At 37.2% G+C, this 15,885-nt stretch overlaps 1 protein-coding gene across 1 annotated transcript in view; it reads right to left on the reverse strand.

Moving 5' to 3' along the window:
• Positions 1 to 1,373: 1,373 nt before the first annotated feature.
• Positions 1,374 to 15,885, reverse strand: part of snrnp40 (small nuclear ribonucleoprotein 40 (U5)) — a 36,476-nt gene continuing 21,964 nt past the window's right edge. The window contains exons 6-10 of the mRNA XM_072246945.1: positions 14,454 to 14,574; positions 10,429 to 10,511; positions 3,885 to 3,946; positions 3,051 to 3,154; positions 1,374 to 1,720 (exon numbers count right to left, since the gene is read on the reverse strand). Of these exons, the coding sequence (XP_072103046.1) occupies positions 1,671 to 1,720; positions 3,051 to 3,154; positions 3,885 to 3,946; positions 10,429 to 10,511; positions 14,454 to 14,574 (420 nt within the window). The 3' untranslated portion in view covers positions 1,374 to 1,670. The remainder of the gene's footprint in view (positions 1,721 to 3,050; positions 3,155 to 3,884; positions 3,947 to 10,428; positions 10,512 to 14,453; positions 14,575 to 15,885) is intronic.

Genomic DNA, 15,885 nt, shown 5'->3' on the forward strand with positions numbered 1-15,885 from the left:
TTATCTATCCCCCTCATAACTTAAAAAACCTCTGTCAAGTCCCTCCTCAACCTTCTACATTCTAAAGAATAAAGATCCAAGTTGTTCAACCTTTCTCTGCAACTTAAGTGATGAAACCCGTTCTTGGCACCACGTCTTCGGTAGCGCCATCTTAAACCAGCAGTTGATGACCTGTTAGATGTGTGGACCATCAAAAATGACCTCTTTAATCTTGGCATCAGTTCTCCCAACTTCAATTGTGAATTGAAATAACAAATATAGACAATTTCAAAAAAAAATGGTACATGGCAGGAAAACTTCATGGTGATTATCATTGTTAGCAGACCAAAATCCATATGATACACCCAAAAGTATTCAGGAGCAAAACCTTTGTTGTCCAGTGTATTCAGTCATTCATTACTGTCACATGCCAGAACAGAACCATATCTAAAGAGTTTGAGCAAAAGGCCAAAGACAGACAACTCCATACATTCGCTTCTCAATTCTGAGGCTGTTCCCAAGAACTACCTGACAGACTTGTAGGTATCAGTGTGAAAGGCTTTGTAGAATTGACATGTGTGCATCTTTGTCACATTTCCAGTCAGACTGACTGCAGCAGTTTTATTCTTGTTTTCAATTGGAGTGGCCTGCTAGCCTTTGCAATGGCCAGTAAAGAATTAAGCATAGGCAAGAGATACTGTAGATACTGGAAATAGAGAGCAATACATACAATGTGCTGAAGGAGCTCAGCAGGTCAGGCAGCATCTATGGATGAGAATAGAGTGTTGACATTTCAGGCAGAGATCCTTTATCAGGACTCCTGAATTAAACATATTGATGTACCTTCTGAGTTTTAAGGAACAATAACATCAATGTAATAACTGCAAGTCTTTTTTTAAAAAAAAAATCATCACAGAAGCAAGCTCTTTGACAGAATTTAAAATCTCCAACTGGTGCGGCAGAATTTTAACTCGCGTTGCCAAATTATAAATGAAAATCAAAAGAAAAACTGGGAATATAGATATCAAAAAATATAGAAAATGCTAGAAATATTTAGGTCAGGAGGCATTTCTGGAAAGAATTCTGTTACAGGGTCTTCAACTTGAAATGTTAACTTTGGTTCTCATTAAATGGATGCTGTCTGACCTGCTGAATGCTTCTAGCATTTTCTGCTTCCGTGCCAGATCTTAAATTAGAATTAACCAATTGTAGAAACGAGATTCCTTCAAGAGGATATGAATATATTCTATCATTAATACAAACTAGTAATTAGTTAAGAGCCCAAAAATATAAAACTTCTAGATAATGTACTCATAATGATTATTCTATTTAATCATTTAGATATGAAGGATCTTTTCATAAGATATACACTGTTCACAGCAACTTCCAGTCAGTTTTAAGCAAAAGAAACAACAATTTATTTCTTCAGAATATAAAAAGATCTATACAGTTATTATATAAAAGTGAACATGGGCTAGACTTTACAAGAGCAGAAACTGTGTGGATTCAGATTCTGTAACAATGACCCTTCATTCATGTGGCTGGTGCACAAACTACCAGAAACTCAGTTGATTGTATACACATTGTTTTTCTTTAAACTTGGCATTACTTTCTTTCTTGGGATTCAAACAGTTTCTGGGCACCATGCAGATAGAAGTCAGGTGAAGTTCCTCTGCACAAACTGTTCCCCTTTATTGTATCTCTCCAAGGTAGAGCCTTTTATCACTGGAGGCTGACAAAACTGATGGAATAAAACAGAAAGTTGCTCTATCACTGCTACACAAAAGTTTCACTGAATAGCAAAATAAGTTCAACATCACTAGAGCTACATTATAATAAGCCACACAATTCTGGCATTAAGATTACTAAAGCGTCTGCTTTTGCTGAAAAAAAAATCAAAACATAAATTTTAAATCATATATTCCTAATTCCTTAAGCTATTCAACAGCATTTTCATAAACTTCTTTATTTAATGAGACACAGTGCAGAATAGGTGCTTCCATTCACGCCGCCCAGTAATCCCCCGATTTAATTCTAGCCTAATCATGGGACAATTTAAAATGACCAATTAACCTACCAACCGGAATGTCTTTGGACCGTGGGAGGAAATCGGAACACCTAGAGGAAACCCACGCGGTCGTGGGGTGAATGTACAATCTCCTTACAGGCAGCAGCAAGAACTGAACCTGGGTCCCTTGTTGCCCTACACTACCAAGCAGATGAGTCAAATACTGTATTAATTACATCTAAAGCCTGATTTATACTACTGCGTCAACACGACGCCGTAACCTACGCAAGTGACCTACGCGCGCTGTGAGCATTTATACCTGTGCGTTGGTGTGTCTGCCTCGCTCTGCAATTTGCGCATGTCACGCATGTGCACACACCTGCCCGTGCAAGGCATCGTGGTCATGGTAGTCTTTCTCAGGGTAAACAAGAAGCAAGCATCTTTTTTCGCAGAAGCAAAATGTGTCCTCCATAATTTCGGAGGTCTGTAAAGCTTTATGGAAAGCATTGCAGCCAGAGTTCCTTCCCTGCCCTCGCCCAATGGGAAGCTATTGCAGTGTAGGATGAAATGCGATGCTACCAAGCAGACCAATCACAGTTCTTAAGGTCTGCGTTGCTGCGACGCGCAGTTACATTTTGGGAGAGGTGCGTGTTGCAGCAACATAGGCTCTGGCGTAGGGATCCGTGGTGGCTTTGCGGTGACGCAGTACTTACAGCGTCGCGTTGACGCAGAAGTATAAATCAGGGTTAAGAACAGTCAAAACTGAATCTAGGATTTCAAAGTTCTCTAAACAAACTCAGCTTGTGGTTCAGAGATCCCTGCAGCATGAATGACATTAAGAAACTTTTGCAAATTCACAAAGGTTTCATTTATCAAAAATATTTCACACTGAGGTCTTTTAAAGTGCTTCATGGCCAATCAATTCAAGTAAGGTGGGACACAGTCAAGAAGTCACCTGTGTTAGAAGGCAGGAAACAGACACCTGCCCCATTTCAGCAGTAACATGCAGCATCTCAGAACTTTAGCTGAGTTTGTCTAAAAATATCCCAATAAATCAACTTACTGATTGGTTCTTCAGGGTGAAATGCCACCTCATTCACTGAGCCTGCATGTCCTGGTAACTTGTATAAAATTCTTCGTGATGTTGTATCCCAGACATAGACAAATCTGGAAGAAACAATGCCAACATTCACTGTGGATTCAAAGTTTCAATAGCATTCATTTACATAGATTTAATATAGTGAATATCACTCAGGTGCTTCAGTCTAACCAGACAAGAACAGCCATGTTTAAAAATCACAGCGATTTTTGGCAGATGCCAGAAGGCTTGGAGAAATATAGCTCTTTAAGGATAATCCTCAAAATGAGTACAGTGACAAATGCAGAGGGATTTTGGCAGCTTCAGCTCCAGCAGGTGACACCCAAGGGAACAGAACTGGAACAGCGAAGTATCAGAGTTGATGTTGAAGATTACATAGAGGGAGGGTGAAACCAAGACTGATTTGAAAACAGGAAATTTTTGACACAGTAAGTTAATGAAACAGATATATGTGCTTTGCCAATAAAAAACGACTGATATCTAATTTACTTTTTCATACTTTAACCTAATCTACATATATTCCTCAACTTTAAGATCAAAGCTTTAGAACTTGTAGACTTTCACCACACTGTGCTACTCATTTTGCAATAGATTTCACCACTTTGCAAATGAAATTTAAATTAATTTCCTTCACCCAGTATTCCTGACCTTCAGAGGATGCTCTAAATACAACTCAGTCAACAGCGAAACAGTACAACCAAACATAATCAGGTCCAAAGACTGATCAGAAGTTCTCACTTCACAAACCAAACGGAAGTAAATAATAATAAATGGATAAGATATAATCAATGTGTTCACCTGTCTGCGGATCCAGCTGCTATTTTGCTTCCATCAGTTGACCATGAACATCTCAAGAGGTTCTACAAGAAATTGCATAATGTCATTTGGGCATAACTATATTCCAGAGAGACTCCACCTTGCACCAGTTAACTAATAATTCAGAGCAACTTATTCCAAATATTAGAGATATAGAATAAAATACTCCATGATCTACAGCACTTGCACATGTTACCAAGTCAGAAATCATTCAGAATATAAGATATTGGAGCAGAATTAGGGCATTCAGCCCATCGAATTTGCTCAATCACTTGGTCATGGGGGGGCGTCACGTGATGACGTGAGATTGAGATGTGTAAATCCAGCTCTTCCGCAACAAATCAGTAAAGTACTGTTTAAACAAAACAAAGTTAATAAATATTTTCTGAAAACTATTTATAAACTTTGTAAGACTACTTTACGATATGCCTCCTAAACCGCAACAAAAGAAGTCTGCTGTTGCGAAGCAGCCGCGAGAGGGGAAGAAAAAAGGGCCTACTGCAATGATGGAGCCTCGGACTCAGGTTGGATCTCCTTCGGTAGAACAGGGAGCAATGGCGGTGGTAACGGGTTCTTCGAAGAAGGCACCGGAAATGCGCATGCGCAAAGAAGAGCGCATGCGCAAATTGACACAACGCAAACTACAAGAACCGACAGCCACTGCAATTGAAAATGACTCAGAGTCAGAACTGGATTCTGCAGAGAACACAGATGAAGAAGAGGACGAAGAATTGGAAGCGACTGGAAGTAAAGGAGATGATAGAGACATAAGAGAGGCTATATTGCAATTAACGGCTGAACTAAGAAAAGTAAGAGAAGAGCTTAGAGATACGAAGATGTGCTATAATAAAGTTATGGAAAGACAGGACAAAATGGATAAGAAGCTTCAAAAGATGGAAAGAGCAATGGGGCATATGAATGATAGAGTGGAAAAAACAGAAAATGATTTGCTTGTCTGGAACTCGGAAAGAAATCGACTCTTGGAGAAAGTGGACATGTTGGAAAATTTCAGTAGACGTAATAATATTAAAATTGTTGGTCTTAAAGAAGGTACGGAGGGAGAAAAACCAATAGAATTTTTTCAAAAATGGATCCCGGATGTTTTGCAAATGGAAGAGGAGGTTTGACCAATTGAAATTGAGCGGGCACATAGAGCTCTAAGACCAAAACCAAAAGATGACCAATATCCACGATCGATTTTAATAAAATTCTTAAGATTTCAAGACAAGGAAAGGATTCTACAGGCAGCTGCTCGAGCTGCCAAGGATAGAAAAGGGCCATTGATAATTAAAGGGAACAAAGTTTTTTTCTACCCTGATATAAGTTATGAACTTTTGAAGAGAAGGAAGAAATTTAATCCAGTGAAAAAAACCCTATGGGATCATGGTTATCAATTTATACTGTGTTATCCTGCAACCTTGAAGATTTTTTTGCCTGGTGGAGAAAAAAGATTTTTTGATGACTACCAGAAAGCAGAGCAGTTTGTGCGAGATTCTCTGAATATTCACCAGATACAAGAACAAATCCAGGGGAGCGAGATAGATTGAAGATGAAGATTGGGTTACAGAATGGACTTGTTGGATTTTTGAAGCTGGATGAATGTATAAATATATCATTAATTATACGAGGGGGGTAAGAAAGGTTAAAACTGGAGGAATATTAGTTGGGAATAGTAACATTAGTTTTGTGTGTGTGTATATATATATATAATTTTTTTGTTGCGGGGGAGCTGGAAGAAGCACTGTTCGATTGCAACGCTAATCATGTGTGCAAGCGTGGCTTTTGCCACGACCCGTAAAATGGAGGGGGGTAGTGTTGTGTATCTTTTCATTCACAACATTAGTGGGGGGGTATTTTGTTTTTTCTTTTTTTGTATTCTTTCTATCTTTTCTTTTTGCCTGGAAGGTTGGGAGGGAAACACATAGCAACATGGTGAGGTTTAAAGAGATTCCCCAAGGAACTATGAGAGTTGAGAAGATAAGTAATGTTTCAGATTGGAGTAACTTTGTTAAGAATAATGACTAATTTATTGAATTTTTTGAATTTTAATGTTAATGGGCTTAATGGACCAGTGAAAAGAAAAAGAATCTTAACACATATTTAAAAAAATGAAGATAGATTTAGCTTTTTTACAGGAACACACCTAACAGAAACAGAACATCAGAAACTAAAGAGAGATTGGGTGGGAAGTGTTGTTGCGGCTTCATTTAATTCAAAAGCGAGGGGAGTAGCAATTTTGATCAATAAAACGTTACCAATTAGAATACAAAATGTAGTAACTGATTCTGCGGGGAGATATGTGATTATACATTGTAAACTTTTTTCTGAATTATGGACTTTTATGAATATTTATGCACCAAACGAAAATGATGCAAAATTCATACAAGAAGCTTTTCTGAATTTGGGGGATGCACATGAAAAAATATTAATTGGAGGAGACTTTAATTTTTGCTTAGACCCAGTCTTAGATAGATCAACCAAGGCTGTTATAAAATCGAAGGCAGTAAATTAACTTTATCATTGATGAAGGATTTAAATTTGATTGATATATGGAGAAGAATCAATCCTGAAGAAAGAGACTATTCGTTCTATTCCCATAGACATAAAACTTACTCAAGGATAGATTTGTTTCTATTATCAATGCATATTCAACACAGTGAAAAATATGGAATATAAAGCAAGAATATTATCAGATCATTCCCCTTTATTAATGACAATAATAATGGCTGATAAGGTAGAAGTGGCTTATAGATGGAGATTTAATTCAACATTATTAAAACGTCAAGATTTCTGTGATTTTATGAAAAAGCAGATTCAATTTTTTTTGGATACAAATTTTCATTCAGTGGATGATAAATTTATATTATGGGATGTGATGAAAGCATATCTTAGGGGCCAGATAATAAGTTATATGTCTAAAATTAAGAAAGAATATATGGCAGAACTAGATCAATTGGAAAAAGAGATTACAAAAATAGAAAAAGAATCTCAAAGATATATGTCAGAAGAAAAACGAAGACAACTTGTTAATAAGAAGTTACAATATAATACGCTTCAGACATATAGAACGGAAAAAGCAATTATAAGAACTAAACAAAGGTATTATGAGTTAGGTGAGAGAGCACATAAAATTCTTGCCTGGCAGTTGAAAACAGAACAAGCTTCCAAAACAATACATGCAATTAGAACAAGGGCAAATAAAATATCTTATAAACCTCTTGAAATAAATGAAACTTTTAAAAATTTCTATTCTGAATTATATCAATCAGAATCCCAAAATGATGTTAATAAGATAGAAAGGTTTTTATCACAAATTTCTCTTCCGAAATTGAATTTGGAAGAACAGAAGTGATTAGATATGCCTTTTACATTAAAAGAAGTTGAAGAAGCTTTAGGATCACTCCAAAGTAATAAATCTCCAGGAGAAGATGGTTTTCCACCTGAATTTTATAAAAAATTTAAAGATTTATTATTTCCTCTTTTTATGGAACTAATACGTCAAGCAGAAAAAATACATAAACTTCCAGAATCTTTTTCAACAGCGATTGTAATAGTATTGCCAAAAAAAGACAGAGACTCTATGAAACCAACATCATACAGACCTATTTCTTTATTGAATACGGATTATAAAATAATAGCAAAAATGTTATCGAATAGATTATCTAAATATTTACCAAAATTAATACATATGGATCAAACAGGATTTATTAAAAATAGACAATTGGCAGATAATGTAACCCGGCTACTCAGTATAATTCATTTGGCACAAAAAAGGGATGAGAAGAATATAGTAGTAGCTTTGGATGCAGAAAAAGCATTTGATAGATTAGAATGGGATTTTTTATTTAAAGTATTAGAAAAATATGGGTTAGGAACATCTTTTATAAATTGGATTAAAACTTTAAATTCTAACCCTAAAGCTAAAGTAGTGACAAATTCTCAAATTTCAACACCATTCCAGTTTAAAAAGGTCAACTAGACAAGGTTGCCATTATCACCTGCTTTACTTGTACTGGCGATAGAGCCATTAGCAGAACTAATCAGAATTGATCCAGATATTATGGGTTTTAGAGTTAATCAGGAGGAATATAAAATTAATCTTTTTGCCGATGATGTTTTGATCTATTTAACAAACCCACAACATTCGTTACATAAACTATCTTCAAGATTGGATGAATATGGGAAGGTATCAGGTTACAAAATAAATTGGGATAAAAGTGAAATTTTACCTCTTACTAAAGGAGACTATAGTCAATGTCGATTAGTAACCCAATTTAGATGGCCGGTAAAGGGTATAAAGTATTTAGGTATAAGACTTGATAATGATGTAAAGAATTTATATAAATTTAATTATTTACCACTGTTGAAAAAAATTCAAGAAGATTTTGACAAATGGATGATACTACCAATAACATTAGTAGGTAGAGTCAATGTTGTAAAAATGAATATATTTCCTAGATTACAGTATTTGTTTCAAACATTACCAATACAATTGCCACAGAAATTTTTTCAAGAGTTAAATAAATGTGTGAGAAAATTTCTTTGGAAAGGTAAAATGTCAAGAATATCATTGGAAAAATTGACGTAAATTTAGGTTAGGAGGGTTACAACTTCCAAACTTTAAAAACTATTATAAAGCAAATCAACTTAGATTTATTGCATCTTTCTTCGATGATCAAAAACCAGCATGGATTAAAATAGAACTAGATAAGATAGGAGAAAATAGACCTGAAGATTTTATATATAAATGGGAATCTAAATGGATACGGGAAAAGAAAGAATCTCCTATATTAACACATTTGATTGATTTATGGAATAAGATAAATGATGATAATGAAACAAAGAAATCTCTATTAGCAAGGAGACCTTTGTTTCAAAACAGACTTATTCCTTTTACAATGGACAATCAACTTTTATATAATTGGTACCAAAAAGGGATTAAATTTATAGGAGATTGTTTTTAACGAGGTATATTGATGTCATTTGAACAATTAAAGGATAAATATAAAATATCTAATAATACTTTCTTTTGTTACTTTCAATTAAGGGCTTACTTAAAAGGTAAGCTGGGTCAAACAATGTTTTTGCCAAAACCTAATGAAATTGAAATTTTAATTCAAAAAGGGAAAATTAAAAAATTTATTTCTTGTATGTATAACTTGATTCAAGAACAATTAAACAAGGAACCCATAAGTCAAAGCAAAAATGGGAAACAGATTTGAATATTAATACTGATGAAACAAATTGGTCAAGACTCTGTCTTGACAGTATGACAAATACAATAAATGTTCGACTTAGATTAGTACAATATAATTTTTTACACCAATTATATATTACACCACAAAAAATAAATAGATTAAATTCAAATCTATCTGATAAATGCTTTCGGTGTAATCAAGAAATTGGTACTTTTTTACATTCTACTTGGTCTTGTTTTAAAATTCAACCCTTTTGGATAAATTTAAGAGTCTTATTGGAACAAATTACTGGAACTCAACTTCCACATAACCCTGTATTATTTCTATTAGGTGATATTGAAGGGATAAAACCGAAACTTAAATTGAATAAATATCAGAAAGAATTTATAAAAATTGCATTGGCAGTAGCTAAGAAGATTATAGCAGTTACTTGGAAATCTGATTCGTATTTAAGTATGGATCGTTGGAATAATGAAATGGCTATTTCTATTCCACTCGAAAAAATTACTTATAATTTAAGAGATAAATATGTAACATTTTTGAATATTTGGCGCCCTTATTTACAAAAGATAGGATGGCATATTTAAGTGCTCCGATAAAGACCTTGGTCCCTTGGGGAAAGTAACGAATACTTATACCAAATTTATTTTGAATCCCATGGAGCATGTGGAAACCTTCCAACACCCAGGCAGTTCTTTTCTTTTTTCTCTCTTTCTTTCTTTTTAGGTAGGACTATATATATGAGGGGGGAGGGTTAAGGGGAGGGGGGAGGGTAGATTTTAGCTTTTCATGTATTCTTTTTGAAAACTCAATAAAAATTATATTAAAAAAAAATCACTTGGTCATGGCCGACCGATTTCCCTTTCAACCCCTTTTGCCCTGCTTTCTCCCTGTAATCTTTCATGCCCTGACTTGTCAAGAACCTATCAACCTCCACCTTAAATACACCCACTGACCAGGCCTCCACAGCCACCTGCAGCAATGAATTCCATAGATTCACCACACTCTAGCTAAACAGATCCCTCATCTCTGTTCTAAATGGTGGTCCCTATATTTTGACTTGAGGTTGTGCCCTCTGTTCCTAGTCTCATCCACTATAGGAAATATTAAGTGTTGATTGTAATCAGCTATGATAATCAAAATAAGAATAAATAACCCAAGTGTTGTTTTCATTTGTTTTCCCTTTTCTGGAGTAAAGGGTAACTGCAGAAAGGGAAACTTCCAAAACGACAGACTAAATCCCTGCTTACTATTCTCAAAGTACATCTGTCCCATTAAGTTATTTTTGATTTCCCAAGCTCACACAGTTTTAAGATAAAGGCACCTACCTTTTCAAAGTTGTGCACGTTACCCTGGAATATTTTTACACATCTTTCTTTCGGAGCGAATGGTCGCACATCCCAAACTCTCACTGCAAATCAAATCAGACTGCAATTGACTTTTCTTCCAATACAGAAATACTTCTTGATAAAAATATAGCACAAATACTGAAGACTCCAGCAACCTCATCCACCACCTGTACCAATTTACATAGCACACACAGGTGAAAACAAGATGCAAGGAAGCATCACTCCCCTCACCCTGTACATTTGGTTCAGCACAATTTGGAAGTTAGCTGGTCTTACTGTATTGAGCTTATCAATCACAATAGAGCCACTGGAATGGAAGCTACATTTGGTCTTGATGGCTCTGCAGTAGGAAGGAAAAACAACAGTTCCCATTTCATATTTTGATGCACTTATTCTAGCTAAGTCTACGTAGATATCCAGACAAGGATAACCATATGCCAATGATGGAAATCCTAAACAAAACCAAGTGCTGGAAGTAGTGAAGAAGAACTCGTGCAGCATCCATGGGGGAGTCATCCCAATCGATGTTCCTCGTCAATTATTTTTCATCAGAATTGGAGAAGTGGGAAAACTAGCATGTTGAGTTGCAGAGAGGAGCAGAGATGGACAGAACTTCCAGTGATAGAATGCAGAGGAAGATTGTGAAGGTAGTAATCACTTCAAAAGCAGCAGTTCAAGACAAAGAGATAATAAAAAAAAAGCCTTGATACTCTGAGTGGATGGGGAGAGGATGTTTCCTGTGGTGGGAGAGTCTAACACCAGAGGACACAGACTCAGGATAGAAGGTTGTCCTTTTAAAACGGAGATGAGGAGGCATTTCTTTAGCCAGATTGGTGAATCTGTGGAATTTGTTGCCAAAGGCGGTTGTGGAGACCAAGTCTTTATGAAGCTGTAAGATTCTTGATTGATCAGGGCATGAAGGGATATAGGGAGAAGGCAGGCAGGGGCTGAGAAGAAAAGTACAGCAGACTCAATGGGCCAAATGGCCTAATTCTGCTCCTATATCTTATGGTCTAAAACACATCTGAAACATAAAAGTACACTCTGTGAAGATGAAAGGAAGATTGTAATCTAAAATTGTTCGATTCAGTATTAAGTACAAGTTGCAATATGCTCAGAAAGAAAATGAAGAACTGTCCCACAAACTGAAAGAGAGGTCAGAGTGAGAGAACTGAAGTGACAGGAAGCTTGCAATCACCCTGGATTGAACAGAGGTATTCTGCAAAGTAATCATCAAATCTATTGCAGTTTCTCTAATTTATAGGTGACCACTTTGAGTGCTAAATGCAATATTAGCAGCCTGAATCACTGCTGATAAAGTCAATGAATTGCTGCTTCGCCCAAAAAAGAAAAGAATAGTTAAAGGACAAGTATTACATGCCTGTCAATGGATGGGAAGGGAAGTGGTTGAAGGATTTGGAAAAGTACAGCCAGACAAGCAAGAAACTGGAAAGGGGCAAGTGAATCATATGGTGGAATCCTGATGGAGGTGACAGAAATTATGGAGAAAGATTTGTTGAACGTAGAGTTTAGTTGGAGGTTTGGTGAAGGCAATGAAGACCCCATCTGTGTTCTGACTGGGAGAAGAGGAGCCAAGAGCAGAAATTTACAACATTTATCAAATTGAAGTTGTGAACCCAGCAGGCTATGGCAAGGAGTAAAAGCTATGGTTAAGGGAAAAGCCAGACACCTTAATACCTCAGAAAAGACAGAGGAAGTTAGTGAATGGAATAGCAACAGTGATAGCTGGTGAATTCCATTGTTTGTTATAGGAAGCAAGGTGGAAGGTGCTGTGGAGAGAGTTGCACTAATTTTTCCTAATGAAGGATACATCGCAACTTTATAAAACTCTGGTTAAGCCACATCTGGAGTATTGCATACAGTTCTGGTCGCCACACTGTAGGAAAGATATTGAGGCTTTGGAGAGGGCGCAGAGGAGGTTTACCAGGATGCTGCCTGGTTTAGAGGGTGTGTGAGGCTGGACAAACATGGGTTGCTTTCTCTGGAGTGCCAGAGGCTGAGGGGAGATCTGACAGAGGTTTATAAGATTATGAGAGGCATAGGTAGAGCAGATAGGGAGCATTTTTTTCCCCCAGGGTAGAAATGTCTAATACCAGACAGCATGCATTGACGGCGAGAAGGGTTGATTCAAAGGCGATGTGAGGGGCAAGTTTATTTTACTCAGTGCTGATGCCTGGAATGCACTGCCTGGTTGGTAGAGCCACATACATCAGAGGCTTTTAAGTGATGTTTAGATAGGCACCTGATCATGAACAACAGGAATTCTGCAGATGCTGGAAATTCAAACAACACACATCAAAGTTGCTGGTGAACACAGCAGGCCAGGCAGCATCTCTAGGAAGAGGTGCAGTCGACGTTTCAGGACGAAGGGTCTCGGCCTGAAACGTCGACTGCACCTCTTCCTAGAGATGCTGCCTGGCCTGCTGCGGTCACCAGCAACTTTGATGTGTGTTACCTGATCATGAAGATGAACATTGTGTAGGTAGGAGTTAGTGTTTGGGTGTTTTTGATTTGCTTTTAGCCGGTTCGGTACAACATTGTGGGTCAAAGGGCCTGTTCCTGTGCTGTACTGTTCTATGTTCTAAAGAGATTAGAGATGTCAAGGAAGGGAATGGAAGATTCAGATATGGACTATATGAAAAGGAGGGAAATGTGAAAACTGATAGCAAAGATAATTAAATTTAAATGAAATACTAGCAAAGGAAGCAGTACTTATACAGTTATTGATGTCACAGAAGAATCAGGGATGGAGGTCTGAGTAAAACTGGAAGGATCCTAACAGGGGTTATTACCCCGTATCCGTAGAGGCTGTTTTAGCTTGGGCTACGCAAATTCCCATAGCTACACCTGCACCTAGGAGAAAGTGTAGTTGAATCAATTATATATTGCATTGCTCCTTTTTCTTCCAACTTTTTCTAGTGCCAAACTGCCAACTATAAAAAAAATGGCTCAGTACAATTGATACCCATGGACCTGCTCATCAAAGTGGAGGCACTGGCAATGGGTAGAAAATTAGTTGCACCACAAGCAGAATGCAGAAAATGACAGTAACGTGTAATGGGTTCTTGTAAGTCATCAAGACCTTAAATATGCAAGTATGATTTCTGGTCTACACAGATTTGCAACTGGTTGGCAACAATTGGGCACATGAAGGACAACAGAAAAACACTCAGAGAGCACTTGACTCCATGGACTTGCTGTCGTTCCTTCTTGGGATAGAAGTGATTCTAGATTCCGGAGCTATTCCAGGATGTCAGTCTATAATCTAAGCAATACATCGGTACAATACTTGCTGAAAGTACTGTCATTACTAGGGAGGATTGTACCTGAATCATAGGATTTATAATTGGGAATACTCTGTCTTAAAGTACAGCAAAAGCAGATTCATCAGTTAAAGTTCAAAACTGAATGAAGCTGAAACTTCAGAGAAAGGACAGTCGAAGCAGATATTTCCAAAATGGAATTGGCACAGACATGTAATGGGCAAAGACACCTTCACTCAACACTCAATGACATTCTATTTGTGCGATTCTGAGAGCACATTTTCTGTCTAAAAACTGCCTTCTTAAAGGGGAACGTCGACCCAGACCACGAGAGGCCTGCGTCGGGCATTTTCATGCCTTACAAGGCGCAGATTGGAAGTCTGTGTGGGGCGCCACTCCTCACACAGACTAGAGCAATGTGTGATTAAGTGCCTTGCTCAAGGGCACAAACACGCTGCCACAGCTGAGGCTCGAACTAGCGACCTTAAGATCACTAGACGAACGCCTTAACCACTTGGCCACATGCCCAACACTTAAAAAGTGTGGCAATTCAGTGGATATGAGGAGATCTGATGGGATATGAACAGGATGTGGTAAACTACTGAATGACAAGAACTTTTTCCACACAAGACTTCCAAACTAGTCACAGAATCATTCGTTAGTTACTGATTTTATACTCCATAGTCACTCATCCTTCCTGTTCAAATACATTTTTATTACCTGTATTATCCATAGAATTAGAAAGAAGGTAAGAGCCATCTCCACTGAGAGCCAAACCAGTCACCGAGTCTGTATGACCACGCATGGTATAGATTAACTTGTTCTGTCGGAGGTCCCAAACCTAAATAGAAAAGTTCAGATCAAAGTTCAAAGTATATATTAAAGTATCATTTATTATCAAAGTCCACTGTATATACAGTTTACAACCTTGAGATTCGTCTTCTTACAGAAGCTACAACACAAAGAAACAGCATAGAACATGTTTAGTTATCGGTAGGTAATCTAACACAGCAATATTTTAAAAATCTACCATTGCTATTTTTGTTGTACTTTACATTAACTGCAAAGTATTTTAAAATCACTTATTTTGCAGTTAAAACTTTGGATTTTGCATTATGTAACAGGAATGTGGAAATCTCCCTGACAAGTCACAAACCTACAGTACTGTCCAACTGTTTTTTTTAACATATAAAAAAAGAACCAACTTTTACAACATATACAGTTAACCTGATCAATGTACATCCAAACAACAATTCATGCACGGATTTCTCATTTTTGGCAGGAGTTCTGACTTATTTTTGAAGAGTTTTATTAATTATTCAGAACAGCACTGCAAATAAAATGGCCTAGATTGTGATTATTTTAAGATGTTCATAACCAGGAGTCCTTTGAGATGCCTTCACACGTATTCACCCATTTCCCTTTTAAAACATTAGTGACAGGTAGAGAAAATGAAAAACAAATTGACAGACATTTGTAGAGACTGCAGATGATAGGGCAAAATTGCAGTCAGTGGAATGAGCAGCAATGTAATATGAGGACAAAATTGGAAAGATGGCAAATGAAGGACTGAAGATGTTATATTCGAATGCACGCAGGAATAAGGTAAATGATCTTGTAGCGCAGCTTGGTAGGCGTGACATTGTGGGCATCCCTGATTCGTGGCTGAAAGGAGATCATAGTTGAGAGCTTAACATCCAACAATACACATTGTATCAAAAGGACAGGCAGGTAGGCAGGGGATAGCATAGCTCTGTTGGTAAAAAGTGAAATCAAATCGTTTGAAAGTGACATAGGATTGGAATATGTAGAATCCCTGTGGGTAGTTAAGAAACTGCAAGAGTAAAAAGACCCTGATGGGCCTCTGAAAAGTAGTTAGGATGTAGGCTACAAATTTCAACAGGAGACAGAAAACACATGTCAAAAGGGCAATGCTACGATAGTCATGGGGGATCTCAATATGCACGTGTATTGGGAAAATAAGGTTGGTGTTGGATCCCAAGAAAGAGAATTTATAGAAAGCCTACGAGATGGCCTTTTACGAGCAGCTTGTGGTTGAGCCCACTTGGGGAAAGATAATTCTGGATTGGGTGTTGTGTGATGAGCCAGATTTGATTAGGGAGCTTAAGGTAGAGAAACCTTAAGGGAAAAT

The sequence above is a fragment of the Mobula birostris genome, chromosome 29 (genome assembly GCF_030028105.1).
Source record: "Mobula birostris isolate sMobBir1 chromosome 29, sMobBir1.hap1, whole genome shotgun sequence".
NCBI lineage: Eukaryota > Metazoa > Chordata > Chondrichthyes > Myliobatiformes > Myliobatidae > Mobula > Mobula birostris.